This window comes from Cupressus sempervirens, chromosome 4 (genome assembly GCF_028749045.1).
Source record: "Cupressus sempervirens isolate cs-2001-9-10 chromosome 4, ASM2874904v1, whole genome shotgun sequence".
Lineage (NCBI taxonomy): Eukaryota > Viridiplantae > Streptophyta > Pinopsida > Cupressales > Cupressaceae > Cupressus > Cupressus sempervirens.
Genome location: NC_143121.1, coordinates 762,435,912 through 762,453,287, shown reverse-complemented (window position 1 = coordinate 762,453,287; position 17,376 = coordinate 762,435,912). Strand labels below are relative to the sequence as shown.

General features: G+C 32.4%; 1 protein-coding gene across 3 annotated transcripts in view; it reads left to right on the top strand.

The window, feature by feature from the left end:
- Positions 1 to 1,054: 1,054 nt before the first annotated feature.
- The window catches only part of HB1 (hemoglobin 1), a 130,788-nt gene continuing 114,466 nt past the window's right edge, over positions 1,055 to 17,376 (top strand). Inside the window, exons 1-7 of one of the 3 annotated variants that reach the window (XM_089826789.1) lie at positions 1,055 to 1,478; positions 1,602 to 1,724; positions 1,819 to 2,007; positions 3,162 to 3,291; positions 3,374 to 3,488; positions 3,593 to 3,709; positions 3,810 to 4,061. In XM_089826789.1, the coding sequence (XP_089682915.1) occupies positions 1,664 to 1,724; positions 1,819 to 2,007; positions 3,162 to 3,291; positions 3,374 to 3,488; positions 3,593 to 3,709; positions 3,810 to 3,947 (750 nt within the window). In that variant the 5' untranslated portion in view covers positions 1,055 to 1,478; positions 1,602 to 1,663 and the 3' untranslated portion in view covers positions 3,948 to 4,061. Of the gene's footprint in view, positions 1,479 to 1,525; positions 1,725 to 1,818; positions 2,008 to 3,161; positions 3,292 to 3,373; positions 3,489 to 3,592; positions 3,710 to 3,809; positions 4,062 to 17,376 lie in introns of those variants that run through there. The other 2 variants (XR_016364101.1, XM_089826788.1) reach the window with 2 other exon arrangements.

The following is a 17,376-nucleotide window of genomic DNA, read 5'->3' as shown; positions in this document are numbered from 1 at the left end:
TAGACCTTCGTTTTATAAAGGAGTCAATGAGGATAAAAAACCTTTAGAGATTATTCATTCAAATATATATGGTCTAGTGGATGTTAACTCTTTGAACATATCTCAATATTATGTTTCCTCCATTGACATTCCCTAAAGATATACTAAAATTTATTCATTCAAAATTTGAAGTTTTCACTAATTTTAAGGAATTTATGACATTGGTAGAAAACCAACAAGATTGTAAGATAAAGTATGAAGATATGATAATGCATGAATTTTTAGGTCGAATACTACACCTTGCACTTACCAACAAAATTTGGTAGTAGAAAAAATAACCATATATTAATGGACAAAGTTGAGAGCATGCTAAGTAGTGCTCAACTAGATAAATGCTTTTGGGCTGAAGCTCACTTTCTCTCTCTCTCTCTCTCTCTCACACACACACACACACACACACACACACACACACTTCTACTTTGTGTTTTTGTTTGCAAGTTTTCATTTACATTCTAGTCACTACCAATTATCTTATAGGTTCACTATACTTCACCATAGTTGTTTAATATCACTTTGCCATTTGGGAACACATGTTTTGCAAGTTAATTTATCAATTCCTATTCAATTTATAGAAGCTTTTCATCACCACAAAGGTATAATTTGGTTTCTAGTTTACTACTAGGCTTAATCAATAGTGTGTATTGTATCACGATTAATCAATCCACCTATACAACATTCAGTTTGGGAGATACACATACACAATAGTTGACAACACATTTTTTCAGGCATCAAGTCTTGCATCTCTTTGTGCTCAATTGAAATAATTTATAGGACTCACGATTTCTATATAAGTATCATTCATAACTTTTTTGAAAAGGGTTGCCCAAAAAAAAAAAAACTTTTTGAAAAGGGTTCAAAGAGTTTAGTGGGAATAAAGAGTGGATAATTTAAACATGACAATATAATATCACAAAATTTCTACAATTTGAAAGTTGTATAATTAAATGTTTAATATCTAGCACGTTAGAAACGTATTGCAATGGATTGACTCGACCACACCCTCGGAAGATTGCGTAACTCAACGAATAACATGTACCAAGAATGGTTTTGAATAGGAGCACATGACATTAGATTCCAGCGGGCAGACCATGGTATTTAAGTTTACTGCTTCTGCGTTGAATGCCCTTAAATGCATTGGAAGGGACAAATAACTGCTCCATACATAAATTTAGTGCTAAAATAAGATCAATGGTGCCAAAAAAAATTATTTAAAAAAGAATATACTTAAATAAAATAAGCGTAACTTCATTCTAGTTCATAAATGAAATAAAAAAATAGGGATTGTTACAGATAAATCGTTTAAAATTGCATCCTCCCACGCAAGCATAAGTCTCATGGCTTACGTCCAGAAGAATGGATAAATTAGAGATAAAATATTCTGACGATTGAAAATGGCTCCTCAAACTAGTGGAAGGACAGTCAAACCCCGTCGATTCATGGTAGTTTTATATATAATTATGTAGTATAAAAGAACTCTTTCTTTTATTTTTATTGTCAATCAATCTTTCTATTTCAACATAGGTACTCCATTGAATTTTAATCACAACGCATCTGTCTCACAGAAAAATTATTGTCACAGTAGAAGTCAGTTTAGTGCGGATTGAAGTTTTCATCATATTCAGCAATGGCCGCCATGTCTTCTGCAAGGGTTTTCACAATATCAAAAGCAGCTGGATTTGGGTCTGGTATGTTGTTGAATTTTGGGTGAATTAGAGAGCATTTGATGTATTCTTATATTTTCTTTTCTAATGGTTTTTGTCAAGCTTTGTTTCATAACAGCAATGGCAGATGGAACTTTGAACTCAAGAAGTAGGCCGACTGGACCATTGGCAACGCACAAAGCTGTGCTTGTAAGTTCCATGTACATCAACAATCAGAACGGGAAAAATTTGGGCCTGTCACGGATTCAAACGGAGATATTCGAAGAAAGTAAATTGTTCAGGCCAAAAGCACACCGCCTTAGCAAATGTAAGTTGTGCTCTCTTTAAATTTAATTTCCTAATGATTTTGATTCATTTTTTTTCAGATTTGGGGAATCAAGGGTAAATTTTCGAGAGAATGCAAGAAATGTACTACGATTTGTTGAGTATCTTTATGTTGGGTATGTTGGTTACAATGAATTTGAATTTTAGGGGTTGAAGGAGTTTTTTTAAAAGTCTATGTTATCTAGAGTAGGGGTTTTGTTGATTGATAATGGTAGATTTTTATTATTCAAAGTTTCTAGATTGTATATAAATCTTTCTGAAGATTTAACTCTTTTTTTAAAAAGAGTGGTAAACACTTTGACCATCTTGATGGCAAGGATAACAACTTAACAACTTAACCATCACAACATGCCACTATTGGCAGATTTAACTCTTCTTTCATTGAGAATTAAGGGTTGATATTTTTATTGTATAATTTCTTTATAAATTTAAGATTATAAGGCAGGGGTCTATGAAAGGGGCTATAGGTCTATTTTTAAGGTTCATGAGGTCTTATAACAATTTTTTTGAGGCTAAAGAGTTAATTAGAATCTTTTTCTTCGTTATAGGAGTCCCATTGGGGTGGGAAAGGAACAAATTATCATAAAATAAATTTTAGAATTTTTTCCCTTAAACTTAGGAGCTGAAACTTCTAAAGTGAAACACATTACAAAATTCATAGGACCTCTCAGCTTACAATTTCCCAAAAAATCTTAGCCAGTGCAACTCTATTCATACAAAGCCTTGTCTCGTGAGTATGTTGACCATCTTGATCACTTAAAAATTGAGGGAGAAATATAAGAAGATTAAAAGTTGAGATTTGACTCTTTTTTCATCTAGAGTAAAAATTAGAAATATTTATTATGTAAAAATTGTTTATAAACAGTTAAACAAAAAACTCTTCATATTAATGGTTTTTCAACTCATTCTAATTATAAATTTAAGAAACTGAATGGTAAATTACAAGCCTTTCATAATGTTACAAGATCTTATAATCATCTGATGAACATTTAGAAACATTCAAATTTATCTGTAAATTTAGAATTTATGTGATACTGTTTTTATATTATATCATATCCTAATCGATTGTTAGGAAAAGATAATTAAAAGATTTTATTTTTGAATTTTTAATAGATTCACATTTTTTTCCCCTCTCAGCTAGAAGATACGGCACTGCCGCCGATCTTGAAATACTGGCCTTCTCCGATGAGCAAGGCGTTCTGGTGAAAAAGTCATGGAAAGCCATGAAAAAGAATGCAAGCGAACTAGGGTTTGCTTTCTTTCTGAGGTGAGGATACATAAAAGGAATTTACATGAAAACTGTGTCTTTCTGTCTTAGATTTTCCTTTCTAATTTGTTACTTGTTGCAGAATATTTGAGATTGCTCCATCAGCAAAACGCCTCTTCTCTTTTCTGCAAGATTCTGATGTTCCGCTGGAGAAAAATTCACAGCTCAAAGCTCATGCCCTCTCCGTCTTCACAATGGTCTCCCCTAATTTTTTAATTTCCTCTGTTTTCTTTTGAAATAAACATTTCATTCATGACGTTTGTGTGATTCGAGTCATAACAAATACAAATCTTACTTGCAGACATGCGAATCTGCCGTACAGCTTGCAGAGAGTGGATCCATCAGAGTGCCGGAATCAACTCTGAAAGAATTGGGTTCAGTCCATTTGAAATCTGGAGTAGTTGATGAACATTTTGACGTGAGTGAAAACCCTAAATTTAGCCCCTTTTTCAAAAGTTCGGACGCCAGTAATATATTTTTAAGAGCTAAAGGCGTTAGATCCATGTTTGTGTTTGCAGGTGACTAAATATGCTCTGCTGAGGACAATAGAGGAGGCTGTGCCTGATTTGTGGTCTCCACAGTTGAAATCTGCATGGGAAGAAGCCTACACCCAACTAGTTCAAGCCATAAAATGTGAGATGAAGCCTGTAGACTAATATGACTAGCAGATTTTCCCTCTCAATAGGTCTGTAGAGAGGATGATTTCATAAGAGAATTTCCATCTTGAAAATTATTTATCTAATATGAGAGAATCTTAAATGATTTTATAATAGCTATTTTCAATTTTTTTTACGTCAATCAAACTATTTTAAAATAATTTTACCATTTTGCTAACATGAGATTTTAAGCTATTAAGGAGCCTTTAATACCTTTAAAATTGTTACTGAAAAATTTCTTCAACAACTTCAAAAATAGAAACTTTAATATCTTTGAATCTAGATATGATTTGGGGAAACTCTTGAACCAATTCATGCTTAAATGTAAAACTTACCATGAATAGTAACCTTATTTAAATGCAAGGTTGAGACACTATTTTCCTAACACTCTTCTGCTTGTTAAACACCTTACAAGAGCTCGTAGATTGAGAACACTATTTGAACTTCTTTGTGCTTACATCCTTAGTTAACAATTCAACAATATTCATATAAGTCTCCACCTTAACTAGACTCACCTTATCATCCTTGACCATATGTTTGGATAATATGATACCAAACAACAATGTTCTTCCAATCCTACTATAAAAAATTCAGGTTCTTAGCCAGTCAAATTGCACTCTAACTGTCACAATAAATTGTCCATGTTTTTTTGTTTTATCAACATTTAAACATAGTCTCTTAATCCAAACAACTTCTTTACAAGCATGAGTAGATTCTCATCTTCCATAGTGAACAAACCCCCCTATAGTTTAGCAAGGGAAGTATATTAATTGTTTGGCAAATATCCCACCCACCCCCCAAAATATGAAACCCCCAAATAAAGTAAATACACAAGCATCGGTAGATCTTTTGCCATCAATATGACCTACCCAGTTTGAATACACATAATCATGAATTTTAAGGGAAATATAGTCTCCTATCAAATTAAAATGATAATACAAAGAATACTCTAAGGTTTACATTGAATATCTGAATACTCTTTTAGTTGCATCCTAATAAACTCTCTCAAGATTAGACATATATTTAGAAATAACTTCAACTACTCCAACAATGCCTAGTTTGGTACAAATTGTGCAACATAGTTCAAACTTCTAGTTACACTCTAGGAACTTATGCAACTCATGATGTGTCTCCTATCTTTTAAGGGGATGTAGTAAGCTAAAAAGAGACAAATTGTTTTCAACAATAAAAATAACACATTCTAGTCTAGAAGCTTGCATGTTACACCTCTATAAAACATGGCTCACATACTAATTCAAGCCCAACCATAAATTCTTGTTCACTCCATCCTTCCAATTTTCATGCCAAGAATGTGTTTAGCTACAACATGACATTTCATTTTAAAATTTAGCAACAAGATGAGATTTTAGATCTAACATCATATATTTCCCTCTACTAATGAATAAAATATCATGAACATATATTGCAACGTATAGAAAATAATCAATGTCAAAATTATAATAAACACGACAACCTAATTTAGAAGTTCAAACTCCAAATTGTGTTAATGTTTTATAGCTTTAGTCAATAAACCTATGAATAATTATATATGATATATAATGTGTTTATATATATATATATATATATATATATATATATATATATATATATATATATATATATATATATATATATATATATATATATATATATATATATATATATATATATATAAAACTAATGAATAGACATGTCCCTTGAAGGGACATATCTCTTCATAGGCTTATTCTCAATATAAATGGAGAAAGATTGTTGTATTTGAAAAATATAGAAATCACAAGCAATATTATTTCATCTACAATAATCCTTTAACTTTAACAAACTCAACCCATACGCATTAAATTTTTGGTGTCCCATCCTAGGACTAATTTTGATGTTATCCAAATACTTGTTCAATTTAAAAACCAAATAACTTTTACCTTCAAATATATAGTGCTCTATTTGTGTCATATATAAACATCCTCATCCAAATCATGATAAAGGAAAATAAAATTCAAATCCATTTTCTCAACTTCTAAATTATAAGTAGAAAAGGAAAAATATAATGGATATTATATTTCTTACATGAGAAGATATCTCACCATACTCACACCCTTAACCTAAAGCAACCTTTCTCAACCAACCTTTCTTTCTTACTTGTCGATACTTCCATATGGACCAATCTTTTTCTCAAAACATCCATTTGCAACTAAAAAAATTTGTCCTTAAGGAAATGTTACAAGATCTCATGTTTCATTCTCTTTCAAAACCACCATTTCTTCATGTATAACATTTTTAGGATTTTACATCATTCATAATTGATGCATCTTCTATAAATTTAAGTTCATCCATGTTATTATTAAAAGTAAATCTACATCTCCAATGATCAAGTGAATACCTTTTAGGTGGTTGTCTATGCCTAGTAGACGTTTGAACATATTTATTTGGAGGGTTTTCCTCCTCTTCTAAAGATTCAGAGCTAGATATGCACACTTCAACTTATTTCCTATCCAGGGATCTCAATTTAACTCTATTCATCATGGGGGGAAGTTGAAAGATATCTTATATTTTGGTTTGTTTAGACTATAATGTAATAGGAGGGTTAGTTTCTCTAAAAATATTACTTGTACAATGTATCATGTTCTATGCAACAAAGTCCCAAAGCTTCTATCATTTTACACCATAACTATATTCGATGAAGATGCATTTCACGTCTTTTTTCTTCAACTTTTCTTTCTTCTCTTTTGGCATATGCCTCATAACCAAAAACTCTAAAATCTCCCAATTAAGGATCATGACCCAACCATCCTTTCATAAGTGTTTTATTAATGGGAGTTAATGTAGGAGACCTATCAATCAAGTGATAAGTAACTTGGCAAGAACTTTAGCCCCATTTTATTCCTACACTAGCACCACTAATCATATTCCTAGCGTTCTCCACTAGTGTACTATTCATCCTTTCTATAACTATATTCTATTGTGGATAATATAGAGTCAAGTCTTCTATCTCTATATGCCACAATATTTATAGAACCTATCAACACAAATAGTTGCAAAAATTTAACAAAAGTAAACACAACTTGACTTCCTACTACAGTACAATAATTTGAATGGAGAAACTCTTTCAAGATGAGAAAATCCACACTTCAAAAGCTACCCAATATATTATTAAAATGTCAACATTAGAATAATAACTATAGAGAAAGCTTCTTATAGAATAATCATCAAATAAAGATCCAAAGACAACTTAATGTTTATCAAAATTTTACTGTCAACCTTTATCTCACACATGTAACATATAGGAGATATAAAACATGAAAGTGGCTAATGGTATTACAAAACCATGTGCCAAACCACCTTAAAAGTGGCACTGATCTTATCCCAAATTAAATATGCCCTATAGTGTGTCAAACACATACCAACACATTTAACTCTCTTATAGAGCTCATCTCTCATGGGGGTTTCAGTTAGTGAGCTTGAATCATATCATGTGCATTCATGAAAAATTAATGTATCCTTCTTTTGTTAAGAGATATTGCCCCAAACTCCCTTTTTTCCCCCTAATTGGTCACCGATAAACCCCCTTTCCCTCTATTTAGGCAATAAATATCCCTCATTTTTTGCCCATTTAAAAGCCTCAAATATGAATGCACATGGTATTGTATTGCCTCTTCAATGAATATCCCATGTCATTTATGTCTGTAATATTTTTTATATTTCCTAGTTTAGGAGAAGCAATTCCTGAAGGCCACAACTTATGAAATGAGTGTGTGATTGATGAATCATTTAAAGCACCAAAAAATAGTGACATGCTCTATCAAGATGATGAAGGTTACTTCCCTTAATAAAAAAACACATCATAGAAATAGAGAAATAACAAGTTTCAAGAACAAAAATTTGGCTTCTTATTATCTCCAGAACTATGGAATTACAAAATTCAAAAAAATTACATGCAAAGCTATATGGGAATTTTCCTTACAAAATTCTATAAGCTAGAGCCAACACCATCATCCCATAATTTTCCTAGACAACAATATGAGCCTTCTTCATAGAGGCAATTTTCTACTGCCCAAGAATGTTCTACAAATTTAACCCTAGACCTTGAGGCCAATAAACCCTAAATTATTATTATTATTTTTTCATATTTTATTACATTACACTAGGCCCCAATAACTTTCCAAACTCAAAATAAATTTTGAAGGAATTTAATGTTCAACATTTTTAGATGCCACAACTTCTAGAGACCATAACTCATCAGTCGTTGCTCTGATTGAATATTATTACCCCTTTTGGAAATGGAACAATCTAATCTACAATTGGGCAAGCTCTAGTTAATCGGGGTTTGACTCCCTTTTTGGAGCCTCTAAAGACTTCAAAACTAAGTTCAAAGTTTTTACAACCCATTGCTAATACCAAAATTTTTCAATAGCTTCACAAATACACTTGATATTGGCACAAAACTTTACTGATAAGATAATAGATCTATAATGAGCCTTTAGGAACAAAATTAGAACATTCTAAGCTCACACAATCACCTTTAAAAAATAATAAGCCTCTGGAAACTCTGACTGAGATAACCCTTATTGAAAGACAAAAAAATATAGTTTTGGTGATGAAAGATTGCCCTTCCACGCAAGATGCTCCTGTATCAAACACCTAGGGTAATTTGGAAAGTGGCCCTCTCACATCTCAGATGTCCTGAGGAAAATCCAGATCATTAACCTCCTTCCTTGTCAACCATGATGAATCTTCAACAAGTCTTCCTTTTCATTTGACTAGATATTCTTCATAGGTCCCATTTCTTGTGCTTCTGCCAACATGACTATCTAAGATTCTTTCAATCTCTTTTATTATTGAAGTAGTTTCTACAATATTCCACTATAATTTTGTGACTTTATCTTCAACATCTCCTTCATGATACTTTGTCAGATCTAAAATGTTAAACATATTAAGATCATTGGGAAACTCTACTTCATAGTCATTTTCTAAATCGTGCTTCTATAGTATCTTGCATGGTCCAAACTTCTTCATCTTCAACTTGTTATATGTTCCCACTAGAAATATCTCCTTCCTCAAATAAGCCATGACTTCATCTCCAATCTGTAATTCCTTATGTCTCTTTTTCTCATCTACCTTAACCTTGTAGTGTGTATTCATTTTGGTAATGTGATTCCTAAACTAATCATGGATGTTTGTGTTATGAAAAGTCTTCATCTTCAACACTACTTGTCTCCCCTTTTTCCAAATTCCTTAAATTGGAATAATATATGAGAGTACTTCCATACACTATCTAGAATGGTTATTTACCAATGCTCCTATTGATAGAAATATTGCATGCAAATTCTACCCATGTAAAATAAAATCCCATCCCTTTAGTTTATCTCTAACCAAACATTGCAAAACAAAATCCCAAGCTCCTATTCATCACATTTGTGTGTCCATTAGTCTATGGATGATGTAATGAGATGAATTTCAAATCTATTTTTAAGCTCTTCCAAAATGTGTACCAAAAGTAACCAACAAACTTGGTGTCTCAATCTGAAACTATGGTCTTTGGTAGACCATTGTAGTCTCACCACTCTTTGGAGACTTTAAACCCTTCAAATCTAAGTTCAAGGTTTTTATAACCCATTGTGAATACCAATCATTTTCAATAATTTCATAGTACACTTGATATTTCAATGAGACTTTAATGGAAGGAGGATATATCTAAAATGAACCTCTATGGATGAAATCAAAAATCCTTGAGCTCACACAACCAACTTATTAAAAATAGTAAGCCTTGAGAAAAGAGTAACTCTGAACTGAGATAGCCCTTGTTGAAAGACAAAACAAAAATATTTTTGGGTGATGTAAGGTTTCCCTTACACCAAAGATGCTCCTGCATCACAAGATAATAATCTAATACACAAGTTGTAGAAAATTTTGGCCCATTTAGAAGCTTCTAATGCCTTCAAATTTGGCTTCAAATTTTTTTAAGGAACCTCAAAAACATAATTTTTAATATCTTCAAATCTAGACACATTCTTACAAAAAAAATGATTGACATGCTTATCTATCCAGTTTGTAGCTTTTGGAATTTCTGTTGAGAACATGTGTCTCAACCTTGCAATCTTTTTCTGGAAAATTCTAGAATTTGTTTGTGAAAGTTTTCCACTTTTTTATATCTCGGAAAAGAGTGTATAAAATACCAAAAGGTGCCCTGTCCATAGTAGAATATAGGAGGGCCATTTTTAGAGCATAGCTTTTTTTATGACTTTTATGGGGGTCTAAACTAAGAGACAAAATTGTGGACGGGATTACTATTTTAACCTGGTTGTTTTTTTATATTTGAAATGTAAATGACAAAAATGGGTAACATGTAGCATGGTAGTTTTGCCTATGGTTTTGTAAAACCACAAGTGGTTTCCAGGTTGTAAAATCACTATAAAAGGAGGGCTTGGGGAGGTGTTTGTGTATTTGAGTTCAATTTGCAAGGCTAGTGCTAGAAGGAGTCTCTCTGAGTTCAAGTTGTCGTGATGCAATCCTGTAAGAACTTGCATTGCAAGTGTATTGTAATCATCTTGGTTTGATAATACATTGTGCGGGTTTTGGAGGGTGGGGTTTTTCTCCCGGAAGGGTTTCCCCATGGTAATCACTGTGTTATGTGTTCATTGTTATTTTGATTATGTTATTATGCATTTCTTGAGATCTTTGAAATAGTTAGTTGAATTTGCATAATCGTCCTCTCAAAGATTAGTGTAGGAAGCGATTCCACACACCTTTGCTTCCTTACAATTTCTTTGGATCAATCCACACTCAAACATAAAACTTACTATAAATTATAATATTATTTAAATACAAGGCCGAGACATTATTTTCCCAACATTTCATAACATAGAATGACAAAAACCTTCTTATTCCATTGGTATCCTAATTTCATTTGATGTCTCAAAGGAAATAACCATAGTAGACCACTAAAAAAATATCATTGCATATGTATGTACAGTCCATGTGATCAAGAAGAATGTCACTCAAAATTTCCTTACAAAATCATTGAAAGGAAATACTATTGATTGGTACAAGTCCCTATGTCTAAACTATATTGTTACTTGAGATCACTTAGGTGATGAATTATTTAATATATTTAATGAAAATAAAGTTTGATTCTCACTCCTATACTATCACAATCAAAAGAGATCTACAAGAGGCTATTATAAACTTTGATGCAAGATTTTACATGACCTAACAAAGAATTTTGATGACAAAGCAACCTCCATCGAAAATGAAAATTGTATTTTTTGGAAGATTTTCAATTCTAATATAATTGCTATGACCCAACCACTTGGGGAAAAAATCTCCTAGATGCATACAATTTGATTGTAAGTTCTTAAAATAATTTGATATACAATGGAAAGAATCATCCAATATTTTCCATCCCTGAAATCCCTAAAATATGATCCACCCCACCTCAAGAATAAATCCTTGAACTTCATAAGTATCTATGTCTTTCCCACTCTTCAGGTGCTTGCAACTTTAATATAGATTCCTCAAGTATCAAAAATAAAATATATTAAAACTAGAAATTGTAGACACCTAAATCCTTTAGAAAATAAAGTATTTTTATTTTCTGAAAAAATTTCTGATGACATCATCATTAATTAATTAATTTTTATGCCATTAAATCCCTTTATCTTAATTAAAAATATTTAATGTTTAAATCTTATTTAAACATTATTTCCTTATTTATTAATTATTTAATTAATAAATTGACCAAAAAACCCAAAATAAATAAAAAATTTATTTTTTGCCCAAAACTTGGTCAATTTCCTTAAGACCACTAACCTCTTCCAAAATCTTCTAATCCTTCTTTAATTTTGATTAAAGGCTAATCCCATCATTTCTTACCCCTAATCCCAACTCAAAATATTTAATTAAGATTAAATATTAATCCTCATGTTTATTAAAAAAGTTTTAATAAATATCTCCTCAACCCAAACCCTTGAAATAAATAAAACTTTATTTATTTTCTAAAATCTATCCTCATCCTAAGAAGTTGTAGACTCTTCTAGAAAGTTTTCATCCTCATCCTAGGAAGTTCTAGACTATTCTAGAAAGTCTTTATCCTTATCCAAAGTCTAGACTCTTCTAGAAGATGTCTTTAAACCTAATCCTAATCCCCTCCTAACCTTGTCACATTCCCTAAACATGGGTTAAGACTTACTAACCCAAGCCAAAGTTAACAAATATCTCCTCCTTCACCCACCCTCATTAAATGCCATCCAATTGCCTATCCCTAAGCTAATCCTAAACCATCCTAATCCATCCTCTAATCATTTGCACAATCCTAAGCAAGCTTAAAACCTTCCTAATCAAGCCCAAGTCAAAATTCCTCTCATCTCCCTCAAAATATCCCAACCATAAAACTTTATGAAGCCCACTAGGCCATAAATGACTCTTCCAAAGCCCTTTCATTGCTCTTACAAGCCATTATGAGGGTCTTTATGAAGATTTTATCCCTTGCGCCTCCTTTGTTGAATCATCCTTCCCCTTTCCTCCATCCTCTCACCCTGTGACATGTGTCACTCTCTGATTGGCTGTAAGGAAGCACAATCCATGTGCTCTTGTCTCATGCAATCTGAGCCCTCCATGAGCTTTTCCCCATCCTTGCATCTTAGCCCTTAATCCCTCAAGCCTCTTGCCTATAAATTGGATCCTTCCCCTTTGCAAAAGAACACAATCCATGAAGTAAAGTCATAATGCCATTTTAAGAAGCCATTTTACATCAAAACCATACACTCACACCCAAATTTCAACTCCATTTGAAGCCCTTTTTGAAGCATAAGCTTGAGCATACATCCTATCTATTTAGACAAAGCCACTCAACAAGAGAGTTTCTTATTGAGAGAGCCCATTAATGGCTCATATTCTCAATTGAGAGGTCATCTTAATCTATCTTGAAGTTTATGAATTTTTTTTAGTTTGTAGAAGCTTTATTTAAATTTGGTTTCTATTAGCATACTAACATTGCTCATATAAAGAAATCACACATTAATGTTCATTGGACATGCCAAAGAGGTATGGAAGATTAAAGAAAAGGATTTTTCAGTCTAATTTTTACAATATGAGGAGATGGAGAGGGCGGGAGAGACAGGGATTGAAAGAGGAAGAAGTAGAGGAGGGGAATAGATATTGAGACACAAAGAGGGAGAAAATGATAGAAAGAGGGAGAGATAATATTAAAATTGGGAAATAACAAGAGATATAAACTGATAAATGTAGAGGAAGTGAAATAGACATATATAAACAAGGAGAGAGGGATAGTAGAGATTAAAATAGGGAAATAATGAGAGAGGAGGATAAAGAGATAAAAAGATGAAGGTATAGGAAGCTAGTACTGTAAATAGAAAGAAGTAACTGAGAAGGGAGGGGTGAATCATTTACCATAAAAACAAATCCAAAAGTCCCTTTAAAATTTCAGCACAATATAAAGCCAATAACTTGCTATAACTTGGTTAACACTGAATATTCTACTATTACTTAGTTAACACTAAATATATAGATCTTAAAATATTAAATTTGATTAAGCTTTATTAACATAGTTGTAGAAACATAAAGAAAATACCAAGAACACATGAGACACCAAGATTTAACGTGGAAACCCAAATTGGGAAAACCACCAATTGCAACTAGTTACTATTTTTCACTCTTCCAAAGTGAGCCATGCTAGAAGCCAACCTGGTTACAGGTTACAAAACACATTGTTAGGTGTGCTATTAAAGGATTTAATTCACCCTATTAGGAGTGGCCTTGTTAGAGGTCTTTAGAAACTTCAATCTAGAAATGCCACCTTGTTAGAGGATTTGGCAAATAGTTGTTAGGCTAACTCTATTAGGAGATTTGGTCCACTACTACAATTATTAGAGAGTAGTAATTACTTGACTTGATTGCTAATGCAACTATCTTTTCTGATTTTAGATCTTTGTTCTAGCTTGAATACTTGATCTTCTTTGATCAAAATGTTCTTTGTAGCTCGGTCAACTCGGCTACTCTAATATCCTTCGAATTTGCTTCTTTAATTTATCTTCTTCAATCCATGCTTCACCATTCAATCCTCAACTTGACCTTATACTTATATGAATAGACTAGTCAAGTCAACTTGAATATACTTTTGAACAAACAACTTTCATCCCTTAAGTCAGCTAGCATTAACCAATAAATCAATCAAACTCAATATGCTATCAGTCGGCTAAAATAGAATTGAGTACTCAGTTAACTCAAAGAAACTCTTTGTTAACCGGCCCAACTTGATAAATATTGATTTTGAACTACATTTCCTTTGGTAACAGAGTGAACTTGGTCAACTCAAGATTCATGCCAACTTTTTTTTGGTAACCTAGTAAACTCGGTTAACACAGGATATGCCTTCAATGCCCGAGTGATCTCGGTAAGAACAACTCTAAACTTGGTCATGACTAGAACACTCAACATACATAGAAAATGTTTTCAATTCCCAAGTGATCTCAAAAATCACTGACTTTCTTAGTAAGGTTTGATATTTTGTGTAACATCAAAGACAATATACAATTGCATAATTATTTTCAACAATCTCCCTCTTTGGTATTGATGGCAACACAACATGTCATAGTATAATAAATTTTTATAGCAAAATAGAAGTAAGGATAATATCCTTAGTTTAATTCTAATTCTTATCCATGAGAACTCCCTCTATCAGTGAGAACTCCCTCTATCAATGATAACTCCCTCTAACATCAATCTCTTCCTTTGACTATAGTTTCTCCCTCTGGCAACAAACTCTCCTTCTTTACTGATACAAAATTTCTCTAATATGACATCAAACTCTACCTTTTTGACATCTCATGCCAAAGATAAAAATCAATGTATTTTTCATGTACCTGATGTACTAATTCATATGCAATCTTCTCTAACAATATTGCATCAACTTTTCTGATCTTCAAAGTGCTTGTTTGATGCATCACTGAAATCTAATTAGTGAGCTTCAGATAGGGGAATGACCCCTAGCTTATCTCTTAGATGCACAAATGCATTCTTAGGTAATGGATTGGTGAATATGTCTGTAATTTGTTCCTTTGTATTCACATATTCCAATCTCATCTCCTTTTCTTGCACTAATTCTCTTACAAATGATATTTTATTGCAATGTGCTTAGTATTGGTATACATCACAAAATTCTTGAAAATGTTAATTACACTGGCGTTATCATAGAAAATAACTATTAGATCATTGATTTCTTCTTTCATACCTACCATCAGTTGCTTCAACCAAATGATGTTTGAATAATTAACTACTGCTAGAACATATTCTACTTCTGTTGTAGATTGAGAGACACGATTCTTCTTCTTACTTGTCCAAGACACTAGCCTCTTTCCAAGAAAGAATGCTCCACCACTAGTATTTTTCCCGTCATCAATACTTCGTGCCCAATCAACATGAGTGAAGGATTTTCGTTCAAAGTTGCCTCCTTTCTTACACCACAAACCATAATCTTCTTTTTATTTCCATCAAATGATTTTCCTTTGGATTAGCAAAAAATCTTGCCACCATACCAACTACTAATGCAATATCAGGTCTTGTGTATACCACATAATGAAGCTTTCCAATCATTGATCTATACGTAGTTTGATCTACCTCTTTGGAATCATCATTTTTGGAAAGCTTATATCTAGTAGACATAGGTGTTCCAACTAGTTTGGAGTCTTCCATTCCTAATTTTTTCAATATCTCCTTGATGTACTTTGATTGAGTAATGTAGATACCATCTTTATTCTATTGAATTGGAAAGCCAAAAAAGAATTAAATCTCTCCAAACAATGAAATTTCAAATTATTTACTCATATCCTCAAAAAAATACTTTCATAAATCATCATGTCCAGTGAATAATCTATCATGCATGAAGATTTCTACTAGCACTATCTTCTAATTTGGTCCTTCCTTGATGTATAGATTGCCAATCTTTGCTAGATGATTGTGCAATCTTTCATACCAGGCTCTAGTGGATTGTTCGAGACCATATAAAGCTTTGTGTAGTCTACAAAACATATCCCTATTGTTAGGATCTATGAAATCTTCAAGTTGCTCAATGTAGACTTCTTCTTCTCCGATTCAATTCAAGAATGCCAACTTCACATCCATCTGATATACTTTGAATCCTTTATGAGAAAAATATGAAATTAGTGTTCTAACACCTTCTAGTCTTGTAACAAGAGAAAAAGTCTCTCCATAGTCAATACATTCTTCTTGAGTATAACCTTTGCAAACTCACCTTTCTTAGCTTTTTGAAACTTCTCCATTCTCATTCAACGTGTCTCTAGATACCTAGTTTGTGTCAATTATATTTTTGTCCTTGGATCTATGAACAAGAGTCCAAGTTTTGTTCCTTTCAATATAATCAATCTCTCCATTCATTGCCTCAATCCAACTTTCATTTTCTAATGCATTTTTAACAATTCTAGGTTCGAAATCAATAAGAAAACATGTACCTTTTACTTTATTCCTTGTCATTGTACCTTTGGATTGATGTCCAATGATTTTCTCAGGTGCATGATGCCTTCTGATGTATCTAGAAAGTATAGGTACCTTCTTTCTTAATTCACTTGGTTCACCATTCTCAAAATGATCTTTTGAATCATGCTTAGGTCCTACTATCTATGACTCGGGTCCTTCAGATTGTAACTCAATTTCCTGAAACATGGGTTGAACTAGATATTTAAAGGACTTGGGTGGCGACGACTGCTAACTACCAATTGTATTTTCTTGAACTTTAGGTAAAGTATCAAGTTCATATTAAACATATTTTCTGTAGTTTTATGGTTCTTTTTTGCTTTGTTCTTCAGTGTTTTCAACAAACTCATCAAGTTTCACATGTGCACTTTCTATCACCTTATGAGTAGAAAGATTGAGACATTTATATGATTTTCTCTTGTTGGAGTATCCCAAGAATATTCCTTCATCACTTTTCACATCAAATTTTCCTTTTCTGGATTCTTTCAAAATATAACATTTTCTTCCAAATACTTTGAAATAATAGACATTAGGCTTATAGCCATACCATAATTCATAAGGAGTTTGATCTGAGTCCTTCTTCAGATGAACTTGGTTCAAGGTATGAACTGCTATGCTGATTGATTCCTTCTAGTATTTGATTCCAACATTTTTATCTATCATCAATGTCCTTGCACAATCCATAATGGATCTATTTCTTCTTTCTACTATGCCATTCTGCTAAAGTGTACTGGGTGTAGATACTTGTCTTTTGATTCCTCTTTCATTGTAGAATTCATTGAATTAATTTGAGATGAATTCTCCTCCTATACCCAACCTTAGACACTTTGGTTTCTTTCATGTTTCTTTCACCAATCTAGCCATATACCACTTGAATTTTTGAAATGCTTCATATTGATGTTTTAGGTACATAATTGTCATCATCCTA